At 38.3% G+C, this 24,785-nt stretch overlaps 1 protein-coding gene across 1 annotated transcript in view; it reads left to right on the forward strand.

Annotated features, from left to right (window-relative positions):
• The first annotated feature begins 2,026 nt into the window (after window positions 1–2,026).
• KCNIP4 (potassium voltage-gated channel interacting protein 4) overlaps window positions 2,027–24,785 on the forward strand; it is a 430,537-nt gene continuing 407,778 nt past the window's right edge. The window contains exon 1 of the mRNA XM_051619893.1: window positions 2,027–2,101. Within this exon, the coding sequence (XP_051475853.1) occupies window positions 2,041–2,101 (61 nt within the window). The 5' untranslated portion in view covers window positions 2,027–2,040. The remainder of the gene's footprint in view (window positions 2,102–24,785) is intronic.

Here is a 24,785-nt window from a genome sequence, read left to right on the forward strand (position 1 = left end):
GAGCTCATGATCTGTGCTGCATACCTGTAATTCTTTGTAGGATGCAAGATGAATGTCTATCTTAAGTGGCAACTGCAAAGGTATTTTTGATGTATTACTACCATTGCTGCCTTTGCTCACTCTGTCATGACCAGATGCTCACATATATTTTGAGTGTCTTCCATAACTTGCAGAGTTCTGATACAACATTGGGGTAGAGCAAAACATGCAAAGGGAAGCAACAGCCATAAATCAGAATTGCCTGTCTGAAAATAATATATATATATATATACACACTCACATATATATGTAAGGACTCCTGCAAATTTGTGATAAATTAGATATGTGTAAGGTTAGCTTCTTGATAATAAGTAAGCTCAAATCCTCATAATGAAAACAAATCCTGATCTCTCTTCTCACTATTTGAATTTCTCTGATGAGGAAGAGTCATATGCTGGTTACCTGAGGATTCACCTTATAGAAGGGAAAACTTTTCACAATATATAGCAAATACAGTACTCTGAATCCTTCTCTTTTCAGCCTTTCCTAAATCTCCAGCAATGAATGCATTTTTATCAAAAAAAGAACACTTGGCAACAGCTACTCAACATTGAGTTGTTCTTGGCCATTGTTATACTGTACTGCAGTATCTTTGCCCATGAAGTCTTCGGTCATTCTATCATTTCAGAGAGAAAACAGACTTAAGTTTGTCCCATGGACTAGAAAAAGACAGAAGTCTTCTCCTAAAGCATTCCTTGGCACTGTGGTGTAGAAATTACTGCTTGCTTCTTACCTTTCAGCTGATAAGAATCTTTACAACACCTGAATCAAGAAATTATATGAAATTAGACATAAATAGAATTTAAAATTTTAGTTAGATAAGCCTATAATCTTTATGTGTCTTGAAAATTTACTATATTTTGGGGGAATGTACACAAAGAGAAGAATACCTGGAATTTCTGAAATAAGCTGTTATTCATATAAGAATAAAAGAAATAATAAAGAAGACAAAAAAAGTTGAATTATGAAAACTGCCATAATGGAACCATTTTCTAATGGTGTGTCATCAATGGCCTTTAAGAATTAATGGAGTTATACAGGTGTCTTAAAGAAAACGGGAAAGTCCATTTTAAGCACAATGGCCTAAACAGTCCTGGGTAGAATCTCATTGGTTTCAGTGGAATTGTATTCACTGTATTATTTTCCTCCAGAGCTGTCCAAGGTGCCTGACCAAGTAATGCCTGTGTGTTATTATTTCTGTGGTCTATATGTAGCTTCCTAGAAATTCATATACCACAGTACAATTTACCACAATTTGATCAAATACAGTGTTTTGTCAAAAAAGGTTTCGATACACTGAGCTGAATGCCGTGTTGGTGCTGTTGTTGCGGTGCTGGCAAGCAATTCCAGAAAGTACCCTTGGGCTTTCGGAGCCGTCCCGGCTCCCCATGTGCTCAACTTGACAGCGGTGGTCGAGGAAGGCAGCTGAGGTGGGAGCTCCGTGTGCAGGAGCTCAGTGACCTGTGTCCCGGGCAGCCTGCGGAATCGGAGACCGGGTGCTAACAGGTGATGCCGAAACCACCTGTGTGCAGCCGCAGAGCAGAGCAGCCCGGTCCAGCTGGGCTCCTGCTCGGGACTCTCCCCGCGGCAGCCCCCGCTGCCGGGTCGGCCCGGGAAGCGGGCACAGGCTCAGCCCCGCGGAGGCAGGCGGCCCCGGGGGAGCGGCTCTCAGCACCGCCGCTGCGGGGACCGGTCGGGCAGGGCAGGGAGCTGGGGCTGAAGCCTTCTCGCCTGGCGGGAGGGGGTCGGCGGGGCGCCCCTGCCGGCCGCCGCCCCGGAGCCCCACGCCGCGGCCCGCCCCGCGCCGCCGCGGGTGGCGGGGGAGGTGCCGCTGCCGCCGAGGCGGGGCCCCGCTCCGCTCCACCGTGCCGCGCCCGGCCCCGCTCCCTTCCCTTCGCCGCGGCCCCGCTCCGGCTCCCGCGGCCCCAGCGCGGCGGTGCTGCCGCGCTCCCCCGCCGCGTCCCGCTTCGCCGCGGCTCTGAGCGCCTCCCGCCTCCCAGCATGAATGTGAGGAGGGTGGAGAGCATCTCGGCGCAGCTGGAGGAGGCCAGCTCTTCAGGCGGTAGGACGGCAGCGGCGTGAGGGCGCGGGGCTTTTCTTCTTAGTTATTTTGGGGTCTCGATCCCCACCTTCAAGCAGCAAGTCTTGCAACTTGGGGTGGGAGGGACATGGGGCTGCCTGCTTGCATGTGGTAAACGCGTCTGTGCTGTCTTGGAAAAATGTGTGTCTTCTATGGGGACAGTAAGTAAACGCTCAATGCCTGGGATCTCGGGCTAAAAAACGTTCAAGGCTTTGCGGTGCCCGCCGTAAGCTTACTGCTGTGACCTAACTGGTACTTTTGCCTTCGCTGAAATGACCTGGGGCTGGGGATGAACGTTACGGGTGAACTATGCACATACTCTCTAGTTACCAACTCCCAGGAGGTAATTTTGATCAGTCCCACTTACATCTCCCTGCTTGGTCTCCCTTGTACCTTCCTGATGCCTAGGTGACAACTATTTGATGGAGGCCAGCTTCCAGCTGTTGCCTTTTTCTTCTCTGTCTTTCAAAATGTAGTTGCACGTTCACCTGAGAAAGGGTAGAAAATAACTTGCATATTAGCGAGGAGAAAAACATCCTTTGCTGTCTTCCACAGTGACTGTTGGAGTTTTATTCTCCCAGCATGGGTAGGAATCAGTTATTTAGAAATGAAAGTGCTTGGGTGCAATTTGTGTAACGTGACGTTGCTAAGGAAGGTGGCCAGTTCAAGGAGGCTGGTTGAGCAGAGGATAGTTGAAGAGTTAATGAAAAACTTTGCAGAATAGCCAATGAAAACCAGGGGAAACTTCACAAGAAAAAGTGGAAAACTATGTGATGTTTCCTGCTGTGTTGTTAGATTTCTTATAAAGTGTCTGATACCAGTGTAGAAGAGCAGCCCTTAGCATCAAGTCGCTTGAAAGATAAAGGGGAGTCCCAGCCTTTTTGCTTGATTTCTGATTCTTCACAGTTGTCTTGCTGGAATAGGCTCACAGCCATGTGTCCACTGCTGGATTGTTCTTGTTTTTTTCTCTTTCCTAAATGTCCCAGCTTTTCTCATGTGTTAGGGCTTGTAGTCCTTCAGATAGAATACTAGATCGTTTGCTCCATGGATAGGGAACTTGCGGAATTGAGTGTGCAATTAGTTTTAGGCTATGAACTCACTTGGTAATTCACCTTTCCATTTCTTTAAAGCATCAGAAAAAAATGCATACTTAGTCATTATGATTATCCAACAAGGCACTCAGCCACCAAAGTGATGATGTGATACTTCTCACTGTTTTTCAGATCCAACCTTCCCAAGTTACAATTAAGACTATTCCCTCCACATACCATTGTCAGCCTTACAGCTCTGTTCTCTTAGGGATCTGAAAGTCATTCTGTATTTCTATAACACATACATAAGCAGTGATAAACACCAGGCAGGCTCTTAGCTACACCTTTGCAACCACCTTGTAGGACTGTTCGGGCTAAAGAAAACTCAGATCACAGTTTAGACATTGGATTTGCACAGCTGCTGTTGAGTAATAATTTGGTTTATGGATTGTATTTATAGGTGTTGAAGCATAAAGAAAGTTTTCAGCTTAATGTTTTATCTTACAGGCATAGTTAGCAGTGATAGGAATGTGTCTATATAAGAACTGGGGAAATATGATCTGAATCCCTGTCATATAAATATGAAATATCAAGATGATATTTTTACAGAAAGTGTTTTTACTTGAACAGTATATTAGATGTGTTTTCAGTTTTGGGCCTCTTGATATGCATGCCTCGTAGCTTTTAGAAATTAATGACGTATTTAATTCATTTTAAGCTTGTAATGGTGAAAGGTAGTAAGGTACACTTTTTTGCACTGTTTTTAATAAAAAGCAAAATCTAACTGAAACATGAGTTACTGTAGGAAACACATTTCTCAAAAGTAAGTTCTTATGCCAGAAGCAGAAAATTGAAAGATAAAAACATCAGAGCTAAAAGAAAATACCTTATTTCTTTTGGAGGGTGACATACATGAGATCACAACTCAGCTTCTATTGTGTCACTAGCTTCCTGTGCTGTGAAACTAACAAGCTTCACTGCTCTAGGACTCCTACTCATGTGGCAGAGCACATGTACATTCATCTTCCCAAAACTGTGGCCCTTTTTAAATCTAAACTTCCCTTTCCACCCTTCTCTTCTCTAGCAGTCTCCTCTAGGCTTCCCAGCTTTCAACTAATTTTCAGCATCATCATCATTTCTGAATGTACCTGTCTGTTGATTACTTAATGAGGAAGCATTTGGTGGATTTTGTCTCATGATTTCTCTTCACTTGCAAACAATGCTTAAAATGTTAGTTATTTTTAAATGGCAATGCCTGCAGTGGAGTTATTACAGGGATTTGATGGTAGTGCATCAGAGTCAGAAAATGAGACAAACAGAAGTGTGATTGTTCCTTCATTTTTCCAATTAAAATAAAGCCCAAGTAACACACAAGCAGCTTAAATTATGAACATTATTAATGATGAAGGAAACATACCTTTTAACAAGTAATTACTCCCCTCAGCTGCTCTTCCCTTTACATTTACTCTATTGCAGAGCATCTTTTATGTTTAATTTAATGTCAGCTAGAGTATCACTGAGAATTGTTGAAGTAACAGAATGCTTCCTCTCTTAAATACTGAGCCACTGTAAGGGTGAAGTGTTTTCTCCCTCAGCCCCATGAAGCAGTCTTTATCAATGTCTTAATCTGTGAATAAGCTATATTTGTACTAGTGGTAGCCAAAACTCATCTGCTACTGGTAAAGGCATGAAAGTTCTTGGCAAATGAAAAGACCAGGGGGGATTATCAGAAAAATTAGTGTGGCTAAGAATAATCTAACCACCAGATGTCCTCTGGTAGGACAAAACTAAGGTCTTGGGAATACTAATGTGAATAAGACACTATCACAACAACCGGTTGCTTTGCTTTAGGTTGTCATAAATTCACAACGGGCATTGTGTTGACCTGCATGTCCTTCCTTATACAAAACAAGAGAAATATTTATGACAGTCACAGAACAATTTATGACAAGTGTTGAAGATTTTCACTGGCTAGATAGAACAATCACAAATGCTTCATGTCAGGAAACAGGCTGTCATTTCTACATCATGTGCAGAAGATCGACTAAATGTTACTATTAAGAAGTGTTTATCCAACTTTAAGTGTACTTAGGGTTGGCATTCTCTGCCATACCTCTGAGAAGTCCTTGTGCAATAGTGTTCACTTTTGCTTTTAATGAACTGCTTGCTCTTGTTGCTTGAGGCATCCTTAGAAGACAAAATAAGCAGTGCTACCAGGACAAGAAACTACATATGGGAAAAGCTGAAAACAGCAATTTAAGAACAGGGATGCTAAGAAAAATGATGAAAGTGAGGAAAAAATATGCTGGAAAACAATTGATTGCAGGAAGAAGGAAAAGGTAGAGGGAGGGAAATGAGAAAGCAGTTTCTTGCACACCTTGAGATAACCACTGGTATTAATACAAAGGGTGTCCTAGCAAAGAGTACTGGAATCCCATTATGCGTTGGTGGTATGTATTGGACCAATTCCTTTATATCCTAGTTGGGCTTCATCTGAAGCAATGAAGACCAGGCAGTCACTCTCCTAGTGATTTCCACTAGTACTCGTATCACCATGAAAACTTTGGTTTGTCTAGGAACTCCATCCTAAGACATGTTGCCAGTCAAGTGTCAGTGTCACCTTTTTGACGTATGATCTGCTGTCCCTAAATATTCTTCATGTGTTCTTATATATGAGAGACCTTCTGCCCATTTTATCTTGCACATCTGTATCCCAGTGGATCCTTGGTCTCTGCATGAGCCTTCTGTAACACAGGTATGTTCTCATTGAGGAGCCACAGTCAGCTATGCCACATATTTCTGTGAAAGCTGCAAATACACAAGGGAAGGAATACATTAAATGGACTTGTGATCTAAAAAAGGAGATACTTTGTAATCTACATGCAAATAGATGCAAACATTTTAAGGTAAAATATATGTGCTGCCCCTGCAGGATGGAGGAAATAACTGATGTTTTGAGAGAACTGACTGCAGTGTAAGCCTCTGTGTAAAATTTGGTCTCGGCTTCCACCTCCTATTCCTGTATTCACTAAGCACGTGAAGCAGTAATTGTATGCAAAGTTCTCTTATAGAGAGTGATACGAATGCTGAAAAATACCTTGGCTTTCCACCAATACTGATTTTATATCAATATCAGTTTTGCACAAAATACAGCTTTCTTTTCATTTATTTATGTGTTTTAAAGTTACTACAGATGCTCAGAGAGTTGATACATAAATAACAGAGCATCTGGACAGGTTTCAGGTATACTTGGCTTAGAGAACTGACTTTTTTCAGGTGTTTTTAATTATATGAATTATATAGAGGTAGATATGGTCTCTAGCAGTTAATGTAGCCATAAGAGAAGTAGCTAGTATGTGTCATGGAAAGCTTTTACTGTGTATCAGATACTCACTTAGGACTCATGCTTTCGGTTGGAGCTGAATATTTGATCTGTGCAGCATTCATTTGTAATCTATCCCATCTCAGCCACTCAGTTTGCCATTGTGATTTATTCAAAATCTCTGGCACTTGAAAAAGAAAGTATCTAAAAATACAACAATGCCTGATTTCTTCACTGTTTTATAGATATATGCGTTCTCTCCACAATTCTGCTTGTCCTCTCTTTCCTTCAAGTACTGAAATAGACTGTATTCGAAATGCTGGCCATTAATTGTGTCCTGTTAGCAGAGGCCATTACTTCTATTAGAGATGAGAGAGAAAACATTGGCAAAAGGTTTTGGACTGGCCCAGGTCCCAAATAATCATTTCAGTAGTTTTACTCAATATGATCTGAACCAAGTAGGGTTCTCTTATTTATTAGCGCACACTTCAATTAATAGGCTTGGGTCTATTCTGGGGCATAAGGAGTGTAGGTATAAAAACCTCCTTTCTTTGGAGCACAATGTGGCAGCACACCTGGAGATGGTTAATAGTGAGGTTAATGGGCTAGTTTGGACATTACATCTCCATCATGTTTGAACTGAACACTGATGTATAGTTGCGTCAAAAGTCAATGGACAAAAGGTTGACACGGGTGTTTTTTATAGTAGTTGTCCTTTCAGAATCCTGTTTTCTCTGCCAAAATATGTGCTTGCCATTGCTTTGATGGCTAGGCAGTGTTTGGCCCAGATGTCCCACTGAGTACACCAGGTAGAATGTGGAAGAGAAGTGAAAATGTGTGGAATGTATATATATATTTTTTTGAGCCTATAGGTCTATGGAAAGCAGGAAATCTTAATATTTTGTGAAGTTCTTAATTATTATTTTGTAATTGTATTATAGGAGTCTTGGAATCACGTACAGAATATATGGGTTTTTTCTCTTCATTTTCCATTCTCACATTCTACTGCAGAGAGAATTTTTGCATCATTGCCTTCATGTATGCAGCAGGAGAGGAGGTTGGGCTCTAGCCTTGCTGTTATGACTTTGTGAGGTCTGTACACAGCTCTAAACCAGCAGCAGTTTAAATTATGTGGTTGGGTTGAAAGTATATTGAATCCATTCACCTCTAAGAATAAACCTAAACACAGAATAAAAGCTGCAGATCTGAACACATACTGTGTTTTATTCCTGGCAGCCTAGCAGAGACTTAATATGGTATTAAAGGAAGCTTTCTGTTAGAGGTTTGAAAATAAATATAGTGTTGGGCTTTTGTATTCTTTTTCACTTATAAAACATATATCTTTAGAGGTACAGTTTATAGTTTTGATCCCCTGTAAGATACTTATAATTTCTGCTGCAGTGACACAAACAGTGGTATGAAAGTCAGATGCTTGTGTGTCCACTGGAGAAACAAACTACAGGTGAAAGGCATGATAAGGAATTTTTAACTATAAACATCTTGCCCTGTTAAGAACAACGATTCACATTTTTAATGTTTGGATTTTATTTTTTTGGAGAAAATATCTTTATTTCTAGGCCAGATAATTTCACTGAATAAAGCTTCAACCCAGAAGCTTCCCTGAGCACAACGAAATGTCTAGCACTATACAGCACATTATATCAATATGTCACAAAATGACTAAGTGATGACAGCGTAGACATGATTACACAAAATTAAAGGCTTTGAATACGCTAAGACATAGACTACAAGGTGGTTGATCTGTTTCATGCAATCAGTGAGAAAGGGTTTGCACTTGTAATGATAGGGGGAAATCCACAATTTTACTTGTACATTTTCTTATTCTCACAATTTTCAGTTACCTTTCCAGCAGAGAGATATTTTGTGAATATCACTATAGTCATTAGGCTGTAGTATAAGAAATCTTTTTCTCATATTTGAATCAAAGGTTACATTTGTTAATAATCCTGAAGAAACATTTAGGATTAATTAGCAAGCTAAGCAGTAGCTGAAAATGTGATGATTCTTCACAGTGCAGGTTTTTTTTTGCTCCTTTCCCAAAGCAAGAACAACCAGAACAGCACTTCACCACAGTAACTCATTTAACTATTGTTGCTATTCCTATAAAACCTTTGATACCCATGGGAATAATTGCAATGCGTAAGTGTTTTGGCCATGATGTATTTGTGAAAATCAGGAGAAGACTAAACCTGGAACTGAAACACAGATAAAAGTTTACTTGATTCCATGTAAAGGAAGGAAACGGTTGTGCTGGAAATACTTTAGTACTAATTAGAAGTTTTATAGCTCTGGTATATCTAGAAATAAAGTCAAATGACCAAAACCTTTTCTTGAATCACTCATTTACATGCTTTACAGTAAAATGTAAAGCACATCTAGGCACCCCTGCTCCAGTGTCTTAATATCTGCATGATACCGTAACTGGGGGGCTTCCCTAATTTGTGCCACCTGCGTAGTGTTGCCAAAGGTACTCTCTCTCTCTGGGCATTGCAGTAATGTCCTGTCTTTAGGCTGTTTTTCCCTGCTGTGTAAGGACTGCCATGGAAAACGCTGATGCTAGTCATGTTGGTACTTGTCTAGTTGAGGACTTCTTGGGTCAAATCCCTAACATGTTTTTTGGTAAGAAATTCTGCTTTCTGTGCACTCTCACAGAAATGTTTCTGGTAATCTGTACCGATTGATTTCCAAATACTTGAACAGTTTTATTAAATAGAGGAGAAACAATATGATTCAGATGAAATCAATGAGTCACTGCAGGCATGGAGTCTGCAATATTGACAAATATCCCTATTTGAGTATAGAAAGCAATAATACTGATTTTTAAAATGTATTTATTTTGTTGGTTTTGTGCCAAGACAGTCTTTAATTGCTTAAGAGTTACTCTGTATTTGACATAAGAAGGATTTATGACTAGAGTGTGTTTTAATTAATGTTGAAGAACCCATGGATAGATTTACAAAAACCCCATAATTCTCACTTCTAAATTTGTTATTTGACGTAGAATTTTTAATGATATTATGGTGTCTCTTATAACAAAAAAATACTGAAAGACAACATTGTGCCAAACAAAATGCAAACATGATATGATTAAAAGAACTATCGTAAGTGGAGACTACTGTAAATGCATGCAGTAAATTGGAATGGAGGAGAAATACAGTTTTTGTGTTTTGATGTTTTTTGTTAGTTTTGTTTTGGGTTTTTTTGGTGTGGTGTTTTTGTTTTGTTTTTTTGTTTTTAATTTTAACATACCTTATAGAATTTGAAATTATGATCTTTGAAGTCACACTGCACATAATATACATGTCAGATACAAGCATTATGACAACTAAACATGGAGACTTGGAATTTTATAATGTGTAGAGATGTCTGTGTACATGCTAAATGCCATAAATTAACAACATATAATTACATTTTCAAAGTAACTGTACCAGTACTATTATAGTGCTTTTTTGCATAGATGTTGTTGCTCTCATTTCAAAGAATACCCTAGGAAGGATTGATCTTTTTTTTTTTTTTTTTTTTTTTGAGACAGACTATTTTAGAGTGTGCCAAAGGGTGTTGTACCAACCACTCCAGGGTGCTTTGCAGCAGCAGGTGCCCCCTCCCTGCCCAGGTGCTGAGGTGGGCCAGGAGAAGCCCCTGCATACACACAGCACCAGTGCTGGGAGGGACACACGGTGTGCATGGATGTGCTTTCCAGCTGCAGATGGGTATTGGGAGAATGCTCAGTAGGCTGTGGGTTGGCAGTCCCTGTCTGAGCAGTTAAAAGAAAGGAGAGGAAAAAGATCAAGAAATGCCTTCTTGAGTGTGTGGCTTCAGTGGTATCTGAGCAAGTGACTCTGGGATCTGCTGTTCTTTTACCTGTAACTGGAGATAAATGAATCAGCTTTTAGCTTAAAATAAGTAGGAGAAAAATCCTAAATAAATGCTCTTTTGAAGCAATATAAAAGATGTATATCAAGCTGATCTAGCCATAGAGTCATGTTTTGCTTCATTGTGGATGGTAACAGTATGATAGGTGTTTACTCAGATCACCATCAGTCTTGAATTTTGACAATGTAGCTTGATTTTAACCAGGTGATACCCAGATATCCTTAATCATTCTAACTATTGACTCTGCTCACTGTTCCACTACTCAGTAAGTGAACAGCAACCTACCTATCTAATGATTCATTCTATTCTTTGTAGCCTTTCCATGTTGATTTATGGACATTTGAGGTTATTTTGTTGTGTTCTAAGAGTGCAACATTATAAAAGTATTATGTGTTGTAAATCTGTCTATAGAGAAAGATAAATCTAGACTTGTCTCTGGAGTATTGTGTGCTGGCAGCATCCACCTGCAGGTAAGTGAAACAAGTACACAGTAAAGTTCATTCTTATTTTTATAAAGATGCTGTAACTGAGTACATACACAGAGTAACTCTTAGGTGCTGCCCTGATTTCTGCACAGCCAGGGTCTGCAGTCTACCAAAACTAGAATGCCTCAGAAAAAAATATAATTAAAAAAGCAGATATACATGCAAGTTGTGACAGTGTGCAGTATGATGAAGATACAGAGAATTTCATGCCATTGTTTGTTTCAGTACTACATCTAATTTATATATGTCATTCTTCAGTGTTTGTTTTGGTGACGAGGTGGGATTTTTCTGGTTTGCTTTTTGGAATATGCCGCATTGTGCAATCATCTTCTCAGCCAGAATTAGGAAAATGAGGGAACTTCCTCTATGGCTAGGACCTATCAACCCACTTCATTATTTGCCTCAAAGTCTTTGCTTTCACTCTCTTTCTGTACTACTACGTATTAGTTTCCCTACCTGTGAAACAGAGAAAAAAGGAGCTCAAATAGCAGGATGGGTTTGCTAAAGAAGTGATAGGTTTTGCCCTTTTTACCTTCCATTATATGGTGATGAAACTTCTGTTTGCAGGAGGAGATTGAAATCTCCAACTCTTTCAACCAATGGCTCCCCACTTCTGCCTCCAGTTGCCACTTTTAAGGCATACGTGAACCCCCTCATCTAAATGAGCATGTTCTCTTCTTTGTTGCATAATCCTTTATCTCAGAGCGATGTTGTTTTGAAGTTATTAACTTTCTAGGTTGGTTGATTTTCCGTCGAAGAAGAGGTATGTGATGCCTCCTGTGGAAGTGGTGGGTCCCTAATGCATGCTTTAGAAAACACTGTTCGAAGAGACTGGAGAAAAAAAAGTATGTTTAGGTTAAGGTGAGGTGGGGACAGATGTGACATAGCTCTTTAAATGGTACACCTACTGTTAAGTTTCCTGTGGTAGCTTAAATCTTTATTAAACATACGAGCTAGCAGGACTTGAAGTTGTACAGGTTTATACTTGAACACCTTGTTTAATTACTTAGCTTGAGTTGAACAGCATTTAGACATTATTAGACTTGTAAAAATATTTTTTGTTTGTGTTCAGCTAATTTTCTGATTTTCTTATTTTCTGCTTTATCAGAATAAAGTAATTCTGTATTTCAATATAGACTTATAAAGATCCTTTCTTATTTCTAAACTCTTTGAGTCATCCCAGACTACTTGAGAATCAATAACTTTTTTCCCTCCTGACGATATGGAGGGTGTTCTGCTAAACTTGTATTAAATACTGTATTAAATGACAACTCTACTTATAATTTAACTATGTTTTACTTCAACAGGGATCAAAAACAACTTTGTACTTAGAAATGCAAAAGCAAGAATATTTTGACCTTTTCAGAATGGAAAGTAAAGCTATATGGAAGGTGTCAGTAAATTTCTCGCAGCTTAAGCAGTGTTTTATCCACAGTCACCATAACAGCACTTTAAATTACTAGACTGACAATCTGTTAGGACATTTTCAATTAAAGAACTCAGAAAAATGTAGGGGTTTTTTTTTTGTGTTTTTCCTTTCAAGAACCCAGAATATTAATGGTGTATTTTCACATAGGCTGCATCACAACTAATATGTACAGAGTTGCTGTCAGTAAAGAGACTAATTCCTCACTGAAAACAGGAAAAGTTGGTGGCATTATCAAACCTCTGTTAGGTAAGTGGCAACTTAAATTCTGATCGTATAAATTGTTTATTGTCCATTTTGCAGGTGTAGTGTTAGAAGAAATGTGTATTCAATAGTATACGTACAGTTAATTAGATAAACTGATACTGTTTTCTTGTTGCAGAAATACTAAAATGATAGTATGTGTTCCAAGAAGAGTGTGTACTGATTAAATGCACCTTGCTCTAAAGCAATTAATATAGATCTTCTTGATCCAACAGTGCTTGTTTCATTATGATTAGAAGGCCTGATCTTACCACAAGTTGCCATACCACATAGTGTTTACAGCTGAGAATCATCCTTTTGTACTGAAAAAATACACTAGGTCATACGTGTTTGAACAGTTGGGTTCAGTCCTTCAGATTCTGAAAGCTCTTCCAGAGAAAGAAATAAATCTTTTCCCTCTTCCTGCATAGTCCATAATTTCATACACCAAAAAAAGATAGGCTGTGGCTTTAGAGAATACCCAACTACATTGTCAAAACACCTTGTAATGCTAATGTAATCTTGTAATGCTGATATAGTGTGAAAGAACATGAGAAACAAAAAGACATATCAAAAGAAAATCTGTTTCCCTGCTCAGAATAGTGGGGAGTATTTCCAGTTCAAACAGCCAAAGGTGCAACTTTCTAAGAGTCATTTAATTATTTGCTTTCTGGGAAACAAACTTCATCAAGGAATACTGAGATTTGTGTTTAATGTCATGATTTGAGAAGCCTAGATTTCAAGAAAAACCTCAAATATACCAACTGAGGGTAAAATAAACAGGCATATACTCAGTTAAGTTTCTAGTTTTGTATTTGTCTCTGAATGCTTGGCAGACAGTGACTAACCAGGCTGATTACATATTGCTGTATGTAATCCATACAGCCTACTGAGGGCAGAAAGCTGATGCAAAATCCAGCTCAAAATTTCTGTTACGTTGAATTTCATTTGTACTTTTCAGATAGAAGCAATAAAAAACATGGAATCACAGAGAAATCGTTTGGAAGAGAAGTTGAGAAGCCTTATTATTTATTCTCATGGCCCAAGGCAGGATCAAATGTTTACATGGTAGTTCAGACAGCTTTTTGTCTAATGTACTTAAAACCCATCAGTACGTAACATCACTAGGTAATCTGCTCCAGAATATTTTTTCTTACATTAAAAAAAATCTGGTACACAATATGGATTAAATACGTAGGCAAGATTTTACAGTACTGAATAGGACAAAGCCATTATTTGGCTTTAGACTTGGGTCCTTGTTCTGGTTCGGTGGGTTTTTCTAGGGAAGGGCCCCAGGAGTGGCTCCAGTAAGAAGCTGAGAAGCTCCCCTGCTCCAAACCCAGCCAAGGAGCCATTAGAGGGACAATAGATGCGCCTCTGCGATTAACATACAAAAGAACTGAAATGAGACCTGAGCATAGCTAGCAGTAAAATGCAAAAGAAGAGCTGTGCTGTAGAGGGAGAGCAGTGCTGGTGGTTGGTGAGGAAGAAGGGGAAGAAGGTGCACAAGCAGAAGTTTCCCTGAAGCTCATGACAAGATGGCGGATTGTACCCCTACACTCATGGAGGAACATGGTGGAACATTCCCTGAAGGCACCAGAAGGGGTGAACTTGGCCATTGGACTTGGATTTTGTGGCCAGTGGACTCTGATTGCGCAGCTTTGGAAGACCCTGGTGCCAGGGGAGTTTGTTCCCGAAGCAGCCTGTGACTCTGTGGGACCCCAGGCTGGAGCAGCTCCAGACCTCGTGGGAAGGACTCATGAAGGAGAAGTTCGTGGAAGACTCTCTCCCATAGGAAGGACCCCGTGGGGAAGCAGGGCAGGACTGTGAGGAATCCTTCTTCCTGAGGAGGAAGGAGCAGCAGGAACCATCAGCCTGTGAACTGACTCTAAACCCCATCCCCTGTCCCCCTGTGCTGCTGGGGGGAAGGAGGGAGAGAAACCGTGAACAAAGTGATTTGGGCCTGGGAAGAAGAGAAGGATGGGGTAACATATGCAAGCCCTGCTCTGTGTGTTGTCTGTGCCCTGTGTGCATTTGATTAGTATTAAATTAAATTATTATTTTTTCCCCAACTTGAGTCTGTTTTGCCCGGGACCTTAATCGGTGAAGAACCCTCCTTGTCCTTTGTCTCGACCCATGAGCTTTGTCTTCCTCATCCCAGAGAGTGTGTGTGTGTGCAGGGGCGGGGGGGGAAGGTGAGTGAGTGGCCATGGGGCTGTTTCTTTGTTGTTTTGTTGGGCCCAAACCGTGACAGTCATGTTTAAATTTCTAAGTATGAATTGCTGCCCCTTTTTTTGCAAGTGACCTTCCAGATGTCTTCAGGCTGTGATTTAACATGTTCTGCAGTGTCAGACTTCCCACATATACAGGTGTTACCTAAATAGTTTTTCTTCATTCTGTTTCTACCAGATAGATTACTTCTGTGTAACTCTGTCTTCTAGTTTACAAATTATAACCAGTCTTTGAGTGTTGCCTTTTATCTGGCTTCCAAACCTCTTGAAAACTGACTTACTACAGTGTTTGAAATTAGAAAAATAGAAATAAGGTACAGATTTCAACTTATATCCAAGAGTTTCTGCCTTGCACGTAAAAGAGATTCCAGGCTGCCCTTCTTGATGGTAATTCTTATCCTGCAAAACCTGTCAGTGTTACTGCTTTCATGGAGGTAGGATCAGCAGCTTCCAGTTCCTATTGAGTCTAAAGAGCAATCACTGTGCAGTGAGTTACATCCTTGCAGGGAAGCATATGTCTTGCCTTTGTATGATGCAGCTTTCAAGAATTTGGGATGGGGTAGTGGGTATTGTCTTTTAAGAAATGACAGCCATTATCTTTACCGTATTTCTTGACAAAAGACTGAAGGGATCCTCAAGGGCCTCCAGATCTTGTGTCTTTTATGATCTGGACAGATATTCCTAATAAATAAAATTGGCAAGTACAGCTTCAACTTGCACAGATTTGAGTCTTCAGAAAGGAATTCCAGAAATAAGAAGGAGACTTTGTCAGTGACCTTCTGATGAACTGTATCTTTTCCAAGGATATTTTAGCTCTTGAACATTTGATATGTAGCACGAACATGGTAGTTCTTTCTTCCATAAATAAAAACTGAAGACAGTTACTTTAAACAGTTTTTAGCATGAAAAGTCAGTGTCACAGGCAATAGCAAAGCTTTTGAAGTTTCAAACACTTCTTATTCAGATTATTTTTATCAGTGAAAGGTGTGCCTCCGCTTTATATGAGTGTCTTTACCAAATGTTATTATAATCATAAAATAGGTTGTCCTCATTCCTCTCATTTTTCAAGACTGATGTATCTAGGAGGCTTTAATCAAGAAAGATGTCATATATTTTATCTTTAGTACCAGCTTAAGCCTTTCTAAATGTAATTTTTGGTGTACTTACTCCAAAAGTGTTGAACTTCTGTCCAGTGCTTGGTTAAAACCACCATTAGAATAGCACTTGCATACAAATGACCATAGAGAATGTATTATATATATATTTGAAATCAATTTTATAGTTTAATAGTTTATACATATGGTTTTTAAGCTTGTAGTTCCAGGAGAATGCTGTGATAGCTTGTCTGTGGATGTTAATAAATTATACTGTGTGTTTGAACTCAGTTGTGAGATGTGGTAAAGATGTTTTAACAACCACAGGCAGAGGGTCTTATTAGGCAGTCCTCTGGAGGCACAGGGCTGTCACTCTGACTTTACACCGTTCGACATTCCTTGTGTTGGCCTTGCTGGGAAAAATGTTACACTGGATTTTTGTATGTATATATAATATAATTTTCTTTTTTAAATGTTGCAGTGTTTTGAGCGACACTTTGCTAACATTCATCACAACAAATGTACTTCATGTGTTCTGTGTCTTTGCCTTCTCAGCATTTATTCTCTCTGAAGTATATTTTAAATGTTCTAAAAGTGTATCAGCCTAAAATTGCTCTTTCCTTCAGAACAAATTTGTAGGACAGTTGGCCCTAGCAATGAATTTGTTATGCTTGTTTCTGTATAACTTATTATTTAGTCATTAGTTTTTTGTTAAACTATTAAGCCAGTAATTATATACCTTTGATAGTACTGTGAGAACCACTACATTGTTCAATGGGTGATAGGTTAACAATGCTTTTTAATCAGAATTCTCACCATCTTAAAATAAAATTACTGGGCACTTTCTTGAAGAATAATTAAAAAGTGATAGAGAAATAAAACTGAGTAGTCTTAGTAGGAAGATCATAACTTTCTCAGTCTAGGCATTTTGGCTGTGCCTGAGTTTGGGAAATAGTGGATCAGGCTTGCAATGTGGAATAATAAAAACATAATAATTTTACAGGGTTTTACTTCAGACTTGCTCTAGTCTAGTTCAGTTGACTAAATGCCGGCTAATAGTTGGAGTGTGTTAGATGAGCTTCTGGAGCACATTTTCCCACTGAGTTTCATCCAAAAAAATCCAATTTGCGCATTCTAAGCTCGTTCTGTGACATGAACCAAAACATGGTACCTGGGGACCATTAGGTGACTTCTTTTGAAAGCACAGTCTTGATCCAAATGGAAATTCTACTATCCAAACACATCAGATATCACATGCGGGAGCTTTCCTGTTCTCCAGAGGTCCAGAAATTGGGTGAGTTTGTTGAATTAGTTTCATTTCTTTTGCAGAATTCAAATCTGATCCTTCCTAGCTCAGGGAATTGATGGAGGCCTGCTTAGGGACTGTCCTAATATTTTAGGCATGTTTGTTAAAGATTAGGCCTATGTATTTTAGGATTTACTAAAATACAGTAAAATATTCTGAGCAGATATCAGTTTCACCAAAATTGTGTCTTATTAGAGCCAGATTCTCTGTCAGAGATTTTCCTAACATCTAATCACCATCACTATGCATCTGCATCATGGAGCAGAAGCTGTTCCTCGCTATCTCATTGCTGCAATCACTTGCCTGGTTGACAATTTACAGTTAATTCTCATTGTATGTATTCAGGCTGCTCATTTAGTTGTGACTGCAGAATGGCACATGTGCAAAACATACTACAGAACTCCCATTGGCTAAATGCCTTCTCGAATAAGAAAATGTATAGTTCTGTAAAAAATAAACATAATAGGTTTAAAAAGTAGAATACATGTGTCCTAGAGTTTCAGTGCTGGACTTGGTAAATACAGCATGTTAGACTGACTGTATTGCAGTCTGTGTTCTGCAGCACGATGCAGACATACCCTGGTAACTTTCTGTAATTTCTGTGTTTCAGGATGCAATTACTTGTCCAGATAGAATATACAAAGTCAGTAAAAACTCAGAGAAAATTACATCAATAGCACTGCAAAGTGTATAAATCTGTGTGAAGGCTAGCTAATTTTATTAATTACATTAGTTTATTATGGCACTAGAATTACAAAGCCAAAGCTCACTGAATATTTCAAAAATAAGTACATGTAGTGTTTGATCATATCAATGGGGTAGGGTTTTCCTAGTACATCATGACTATGAAGTCTAATATTCCTCCTCCTTCCTATGGAAATGGCCACAGAGGCAAAATAATTTAATTTTATGTTTGTCTTATTTTCAAGAATAAAACCTACACCTTGTAATGTCTTTCTATGCTAAGGAATTAAATTTATGTTCAGAGTGATTATACTTCTTTTAAACATAGCTAAATTGCTTCTAAATCAAATTATTTCAGAGATGATGCAGGTACCAGATTTATTCTTAGCTCATGTAGATGCCATCTCACCCTACATTTTAAAATCTTAAATAAATGAAGACTTCATTCCTTGTCTTCCATTTTCAGTTAACTTAAGAACAACTACAGAGTTTTGTTTTTCCCAGGATAGTATAAGAGGAAAACTCTTCCATGATGGAAGCTAAAAATGGAAATTATAAATTGTAATTTCTTGAAGCTTGAAAATGAAAGTTTCTACTCAGCACTGGTGAGGCTACACCTGGATGGAGTACTCTGTCTAGTTCTGGGCTCCCCAGTACAAAGGAGATATAGACATACGAAAGAGAGTCCAGCAAAGGTCCACAAAGGTGATAAATAGACTGGAGTGTCTTTCTTATGAGGACCAGAGGCAATGGGCACAACCTGAAATTAAGGAAGTTCTCTCAGAACATCAGGAAAAGCTTTTTTTTTTGTTTGTGTGAGGGTGACAGAGCACTGGCACTGATTGCCCAGGGAGGTTTATACAATCTCCCTCCTTGGAGCTATTCAAAAGCTATCTAGACATGGTCCTGGGCAACCTGCTCAAGGTAGCCCTCCTCCATCAGGAGAAATTGGATCAGGTGACATCTGGAGGTCCCTCCCATTGCCGCTCTTCTGCAGCACTTTGACTGAAATGGACAATACATTTTAGAAGTGCTGTAATAGTACATTATTCGTAATGAAATTAATCATAATTAATTACATTTCTAGGGATACTTGTGGTTTTGTGGACCAAAGATACTGCATTTTTCATCTTTATTTTACATTTCTATGCATAGTTTTGTATTTAAAAGTTACTTCAGGGATGGTCCTCACTGAGGAGAAGAGAAAGCTGGATTAATAATTTTAAGCAAATGGCAGGAAAGACTGTAGTTACATATTAAATTAGAAGAGTGGTTCTGCAGTATAAGATGCACTATATAGCTAATAGTTCATGGATTGGAAATGAATGGTTTTAGGCTTCCAGTGTTAAGTAATTCAGTTCTCAATTAGAGGAATTAATCAACACACCAAAAAACCAACCATTTTCTTTAACATGTACTCAAAGATGTAGGCACTCAAGCATTACATATTATTGCCATGATCTATCTGAAATTAATTTTGAGAATAAACTCTTGTGTCAATGTAATTTCCTTACCTGTTAGGTCTCTTGTTAGTTTTGTACATAGATCCCTGTAGAATGAGATCTGTCCTTTTTGCCATTTCTTTAGAGCTCTTGATCTGTCTTTCCAGCTTTCTATTTTTGTGAAGAGCCTTCAGTGACCTAGGTGAGCATGAGTAGCTGGAGATTTGAGCCACAGTGTGGAAATGTTGGATCTGTCTGCATATGCATGTATAGCATAAAAGAAAATTATTATTGTTTCCTGTTTCACTGTATATGTACTTACATGGTTGTGTTGTACATCTACAGGATCTCTAAATGAACTGAGTAGGTTAGGAAGAGTGAAATCAACATATCTGTTCGTACTGGGTTTTATGGAAGTTTTTAAAACCTGAGTCTGGGGTGCTTACTAAGCTGGCATTTTTCCCAGGGAAAACATTAACCAGATTAGGGGTTCTGGAGCTCCCTCACATTTTTCACTTTATGTGACTTTGAAAGTTTCTTAACGTGTTATAGCCCACAGCAGCAGCATCAAGATATCAAATAATGACCCAAATATCAAATAAGAAATGCAGTCAGAACAGATGCTGTAAGACCATGTATTCACTTGGATAGAGAAGATGTCTCTAGTCAAGTTGAAGAATTTTGAAGTTACTAGTTAAACACAGGGAGCTGCACAGCTGAGCTCACATCAATACTAGCCTATTTTTTAAAGAAAAATATTTGGTGATTGTACAGTAATATAAGCCAGTACTACTACTTTAGAATGAATGTAGTATATTTTTCTCTTCATCTTTATTTGAAAATACTGGCAATTTTTACCTAACCTGAAGTTCTGTCTCTCTAAAGGTCTTTTTTAATGCTAGGTGGGATACTGATATCACAGTTATGGTTTTGTTTCATTTTCTTTTTTTTAAGCTGATGACAAGTTCTTAAATTTTCTTACTAAAAGCTATTGTGTTAATAAAAAGTTATTAAAAATGTCTGAGGGAAGAGCATGAGCTGAAATATTTGTACTTTTCAGAACTCTCTTGTAAACAAAAACAGTATTCAGTAGAGACTTGTTCATTCTTAAAACACAGTGTCAACTTAACCTTGTTTGCAAGCATTTTTTACATGGCTAATAATCAGGGAAGAAATCCCCAACTCATTAAAAAAACCCAACCTCTTAAGACTTTCCGAAGAGTATAAATTTCAGATTTTGGTTATCAGATTATATTTTGTGTTGAAAGCACACACTAAAATATCCATTTAACTTTTCAAACTTGTGGGAGTTTATAAAGACTTTAGTAGTCTGCAATGGTCCTGATGAGGGCACATATAAAACAGGGCCACAGCTGTGCCTTGAATAAACCACCAAATATTATAAGAATCAAAACCACGAAGAGGAGATTCAGGAAATACTGCAACTACTATGCTAAGCTTTTTTAGGATATGCCACCAGCCTATACTAGATCTGCGAACTGGATGATACTGTTTTGGCTAAAAGAGGTAAACTAAATTGACCACCATAAGTATCCAATAATTTGTTGTAGATAAGAGCTATGTGCAGAATGCTTCAATCGTTTCACTGATTTTTTTGATCATGAGATCTGATAACCAAAATCTGCCATGGACAACACACTATCAGAAAAACAGCTTCTCCCAAAGCTGACAAGCCTTAGTTAGTTGGAACATGCTGTATTTGCAGTAGGGACCTCTGTGGTGCTGCTTGCTGAAATCCCAAGAAGTTTATGGCCAGAGATGGAGGAAGTGCTGTTAGGCTTTTGCAGGAGTGGAATTAAAGAGACCCAAGTTGAGTATAAATATTTTTTCTGGAAAACCCTACTGACTGACACATCTCAAAGGGGAGATGTGGACCTTTGGAACTCCTTTGCTATTAACACTTCTATTCAAAGATACAGAGTCATCCACAGACCAGGCAGGTTGTAAAATCTGACTGAATTTATGCTTTAAAATAATAAAGAATTAAAGGTATCTTTGATAAGGAGAGCCTGCACCCTTGCTTGGCTTTTTCAAGCTCCAAGACATAATCATCACTACCAAAGACAGAAATTCTTTCTTCAGACTGCAAGAAAAAGAACATTCAGAAAAGTCTGGTTATGTTTATTCAATTTTTCCAAATTAATGTAGAGTGCATTCAAGACAATGATTTCTGCATTCATTAAATGAGATGCCTGTTAATAATGGCTCAAGGCAATCTGCGGATACATGAAACCTTAATTAAAGCTAGTGCTAAATGTTGTATGTGGGCATCACCTTTAGGAACTAAAACTACTTAAATGCATTTATAAAGCTCTGGAAGTAGTGAACTGACAATGATTTTGAGTGGGGAGCTATTTACTCTTAAATTGTTTCTTCTGCCTTTCAGTCAAGTTTAGCTTTTTGGGCTGGGACATGATTTGTACTGAAAGTTGATGGCATACTTCTTTCTTTTTAAAAAATGTGTTGGTTTTTTTTTTTTTTAAATGAAGTTTTTTGCTAATGATCCAGTAATTTAATGTGGCTGACAGCAGGCTAGGATACTACCCTGTGATAAACTGCCAGTTCAGCTAGTAAAGGATTCTGATAACTAGTAATAGTGAAAGCACTTATATTTTAAATTGTTTTTAGTGAAGAGCCACTTTTTGTGGTTTTATGTGATCATTTTATAATAGCTCTTCTATCTCTTGAGCTATATACAGAGAGGGATATTGAAATGAGTGTTATAAACACTTGCTTAAAGCATATTTGATATTTTAAACATTTGAAATGAGATAGTTTAATATTTTTTTTCCTTCTGTACACTTAAATATGTCTGAGATGAAGACACACTGCATCAGATCTTACAAGATCTGTATATAAAAGGGAAAAAAAGAAAAAAAAAAAAAGAAATTATGGAGAAGTAAAGGCAGAGAGCCTGTCTAGCTTCCCAGCTTTGCCACGGCTTTTTCATCGTAAGTACCTTCCTACATGGTTACAATGATCAGATTTCTATGTGACTTCATCTTTAAAATGTTGATCCAGCAGTTTATTTGTGCTGTAAATGTAGTGGCCTTTAACAGGAAAGGAGAAACCAAGCAGAAAGAGGATAGGTCTGATGCTCCACAGTCTATGTGTAACGGGGTATTTAAACCAAGTTGACAGTTACCTGGCTGCCGGGTTAGTCCTGCCTCTCAAATACTGTGAGAGGTTTCTTCCTATAGGCTTTAGTTTAGAGCACCGTATAAGTAATAAACATGGCTGTGTGGAATAAACCAAATGCTGTTCTATTCAAATTATAATTCAGCCTTCAGCAAAACTGATCAAATATTGGTGGTAGGTCCTCCACTTACAAATCCTCTATTAATATATGGATTCCTATAGGAGTTCTGCACCCTTGAGAACTTGTAACATTAGACCGATTCAAGCCATTTTGAGTTCAGCAACTTTTAATGGATTAACTAGGTAAGACTGACTTGCTTTCAGTGGCATTATAGTGCTTAACTTATCTTGAAGATTAATTCCATTTTTAGAGACTGTTTTTTTTCTATTCTTAATGTCACTAGTTTACATAAGCAGCAAAAATAAAAGAAGTCTGTAAGCATTGATAGGGAGAGTAGTACTCCAAATCTTTTGCTTCTCTCAGTGGAAATATTAAAGTATAATGACTTTTTTTGCTGACATCAAATTTCAGGAGTTCTGCAGAGAGTAGCAGTTGTTCTAAAATAAAATTGTATTGTTCAGAATGCAGTACAAGGTCCAAAATTCTCCTGTGAATTTTCCCCTCTCTAAAAAAAAGATTGAGAGCAAATTCTGAGCTTATTAACTATTTTGTAAGATTAATTTCAAATAAAGTCAAAATCATCCTGGCAAGAGCAGCAGAACAGTTCGTATGTTGTGTTTATGATTGAAACATTTAGCAGTACCTCATAGAAGTATATAGGGTTTTAGCAAATGTGACAGAAAATTGAATATTAAAGGTTTGCAGGCTTGGTTAACACTTAATATAAGGAAGTAATAAATTATTGATTTATTTTTTTTTACTGGTTAGATGATAGCTTTATGACAATTTTACTTTACTCTAGACCCATCTGATTTTTTTTAAAGGAATGAAAAAAACCTTTTGCTTGCTGTCTTGTTTTGTCTCTTAGGAAACTCGTGGCCATTTGAAAACCATTCACTCATGACATACTTTTATCTGTGTTTGGCCCAGTATTATTTTTATAGTCACGGCAAGTTCATGCTTCAGTGTAAAGGAACTAGGGTTTTGCTTTGACTTTTTTTGGAAATAGAAATACCAGTAATGTCAACCTCTGTTTCTACAACTACTGTGGTTGCTTGTCTTGATCCTTTTGAAGGCTCAGGTGAAGAATATGCTGAAATTTCACAGAAGAAAGAAAATACCATAATTGACATAATTTTGTGATTAAACTGCAGTTTGCTGGTTTGGCTCAAAACCTAAAATAATCTGATGCTTTTCCTCTGTTTTGGATGCTTTTTGGACACAATTCATACACTTCATGGAGAAACACCACAGTGTACGAGAACTGTTGATGTGTTAAGTGAGCCATGACAGTGTCAAGTTTTTTTTTAAATGATGCTAAATATCCTAATAGGAAATTCACTGCTCAAAGCAGAATTAATCTGAACCTTTTTTTCCAGTAAGCAGGCCTTTTGAATTTACACAAAATTAGGGCTGAGAGTCTGTGGGGGCAGAAGCTAGAAGCTGCAGCCCAGAGAGCCAAAGTCTTTGGCAAGTATTCAGCTTAACCTGCAGCCTTTTAATAATTCCAGCTGCTGTGGGCCCCTCAGGGACCCTGGTGATTTACATGGCAATGCTTTTACAGGGTTGTGCTGCTGCGTGCAGTCACCCACTTCTTGCACTCCTCTCCCATTCCCAAGCCTCATTCCAAGGTTGGGAAGGGGACTATTGCAAAGCATCTGTGCTGCAGCTCAGATCATCCTCAAATAACCAAAAAAATGTTATGGTGCTCAGTTTTGTATCACTGAGAGCAGTGATCCCAATCCAAAGATCCCAATCCTTCAGTTTTTAAAAGAGATTATTACTTTGTCATTACTGCCTACCTGTTCTGGCTTCCATCAGATGGATGCCTCAAGGGATCAAAAATGCTGAATTCAAGAGAAGTTTCTTTAACATTTTTTCTAGCCCGGTGATAGCTGCATAGTACTGAGTGTCTTGCAAAGACTGAAATAATCCCTTAGTTGAGTTTTTAAGTAATTTTTTTATTCAGAGGCTTTGACGAGGAACTCAGCTCTTCTGGGACATGCCCATTGCTTAGAAATGTGTGATGACCCTGACGCTGTCTTTTAGTAATTATTTTTAAAGAGGACAAACATTTACTGATTTATCTTCCTTTCAATAGATTAAAATAGCTTCCTGAACACCTTATTGGAAATCTATTCATGAAGATTGTAGTGGATTTTTGGGCCTTGGAAATTTATCAAATCCTTTTGAGTATTTTATCCTGCTTATTATTTAAAACATCATTT

The sequence above is a fragment of the Apus apus genome, chromosome 4 (assembly GCF_020740795.1).
Source record: "Apus apus isolate bApuApu2 chromosome 4, bApuApu2.pri.cur, whole genome shotgun sequence".
Classification (NCBI taxonomy): Eukaryota; Metazoa; Chordata; class Aves; order Apodiformes; family Apodidae; genus Apus; species Apus apus.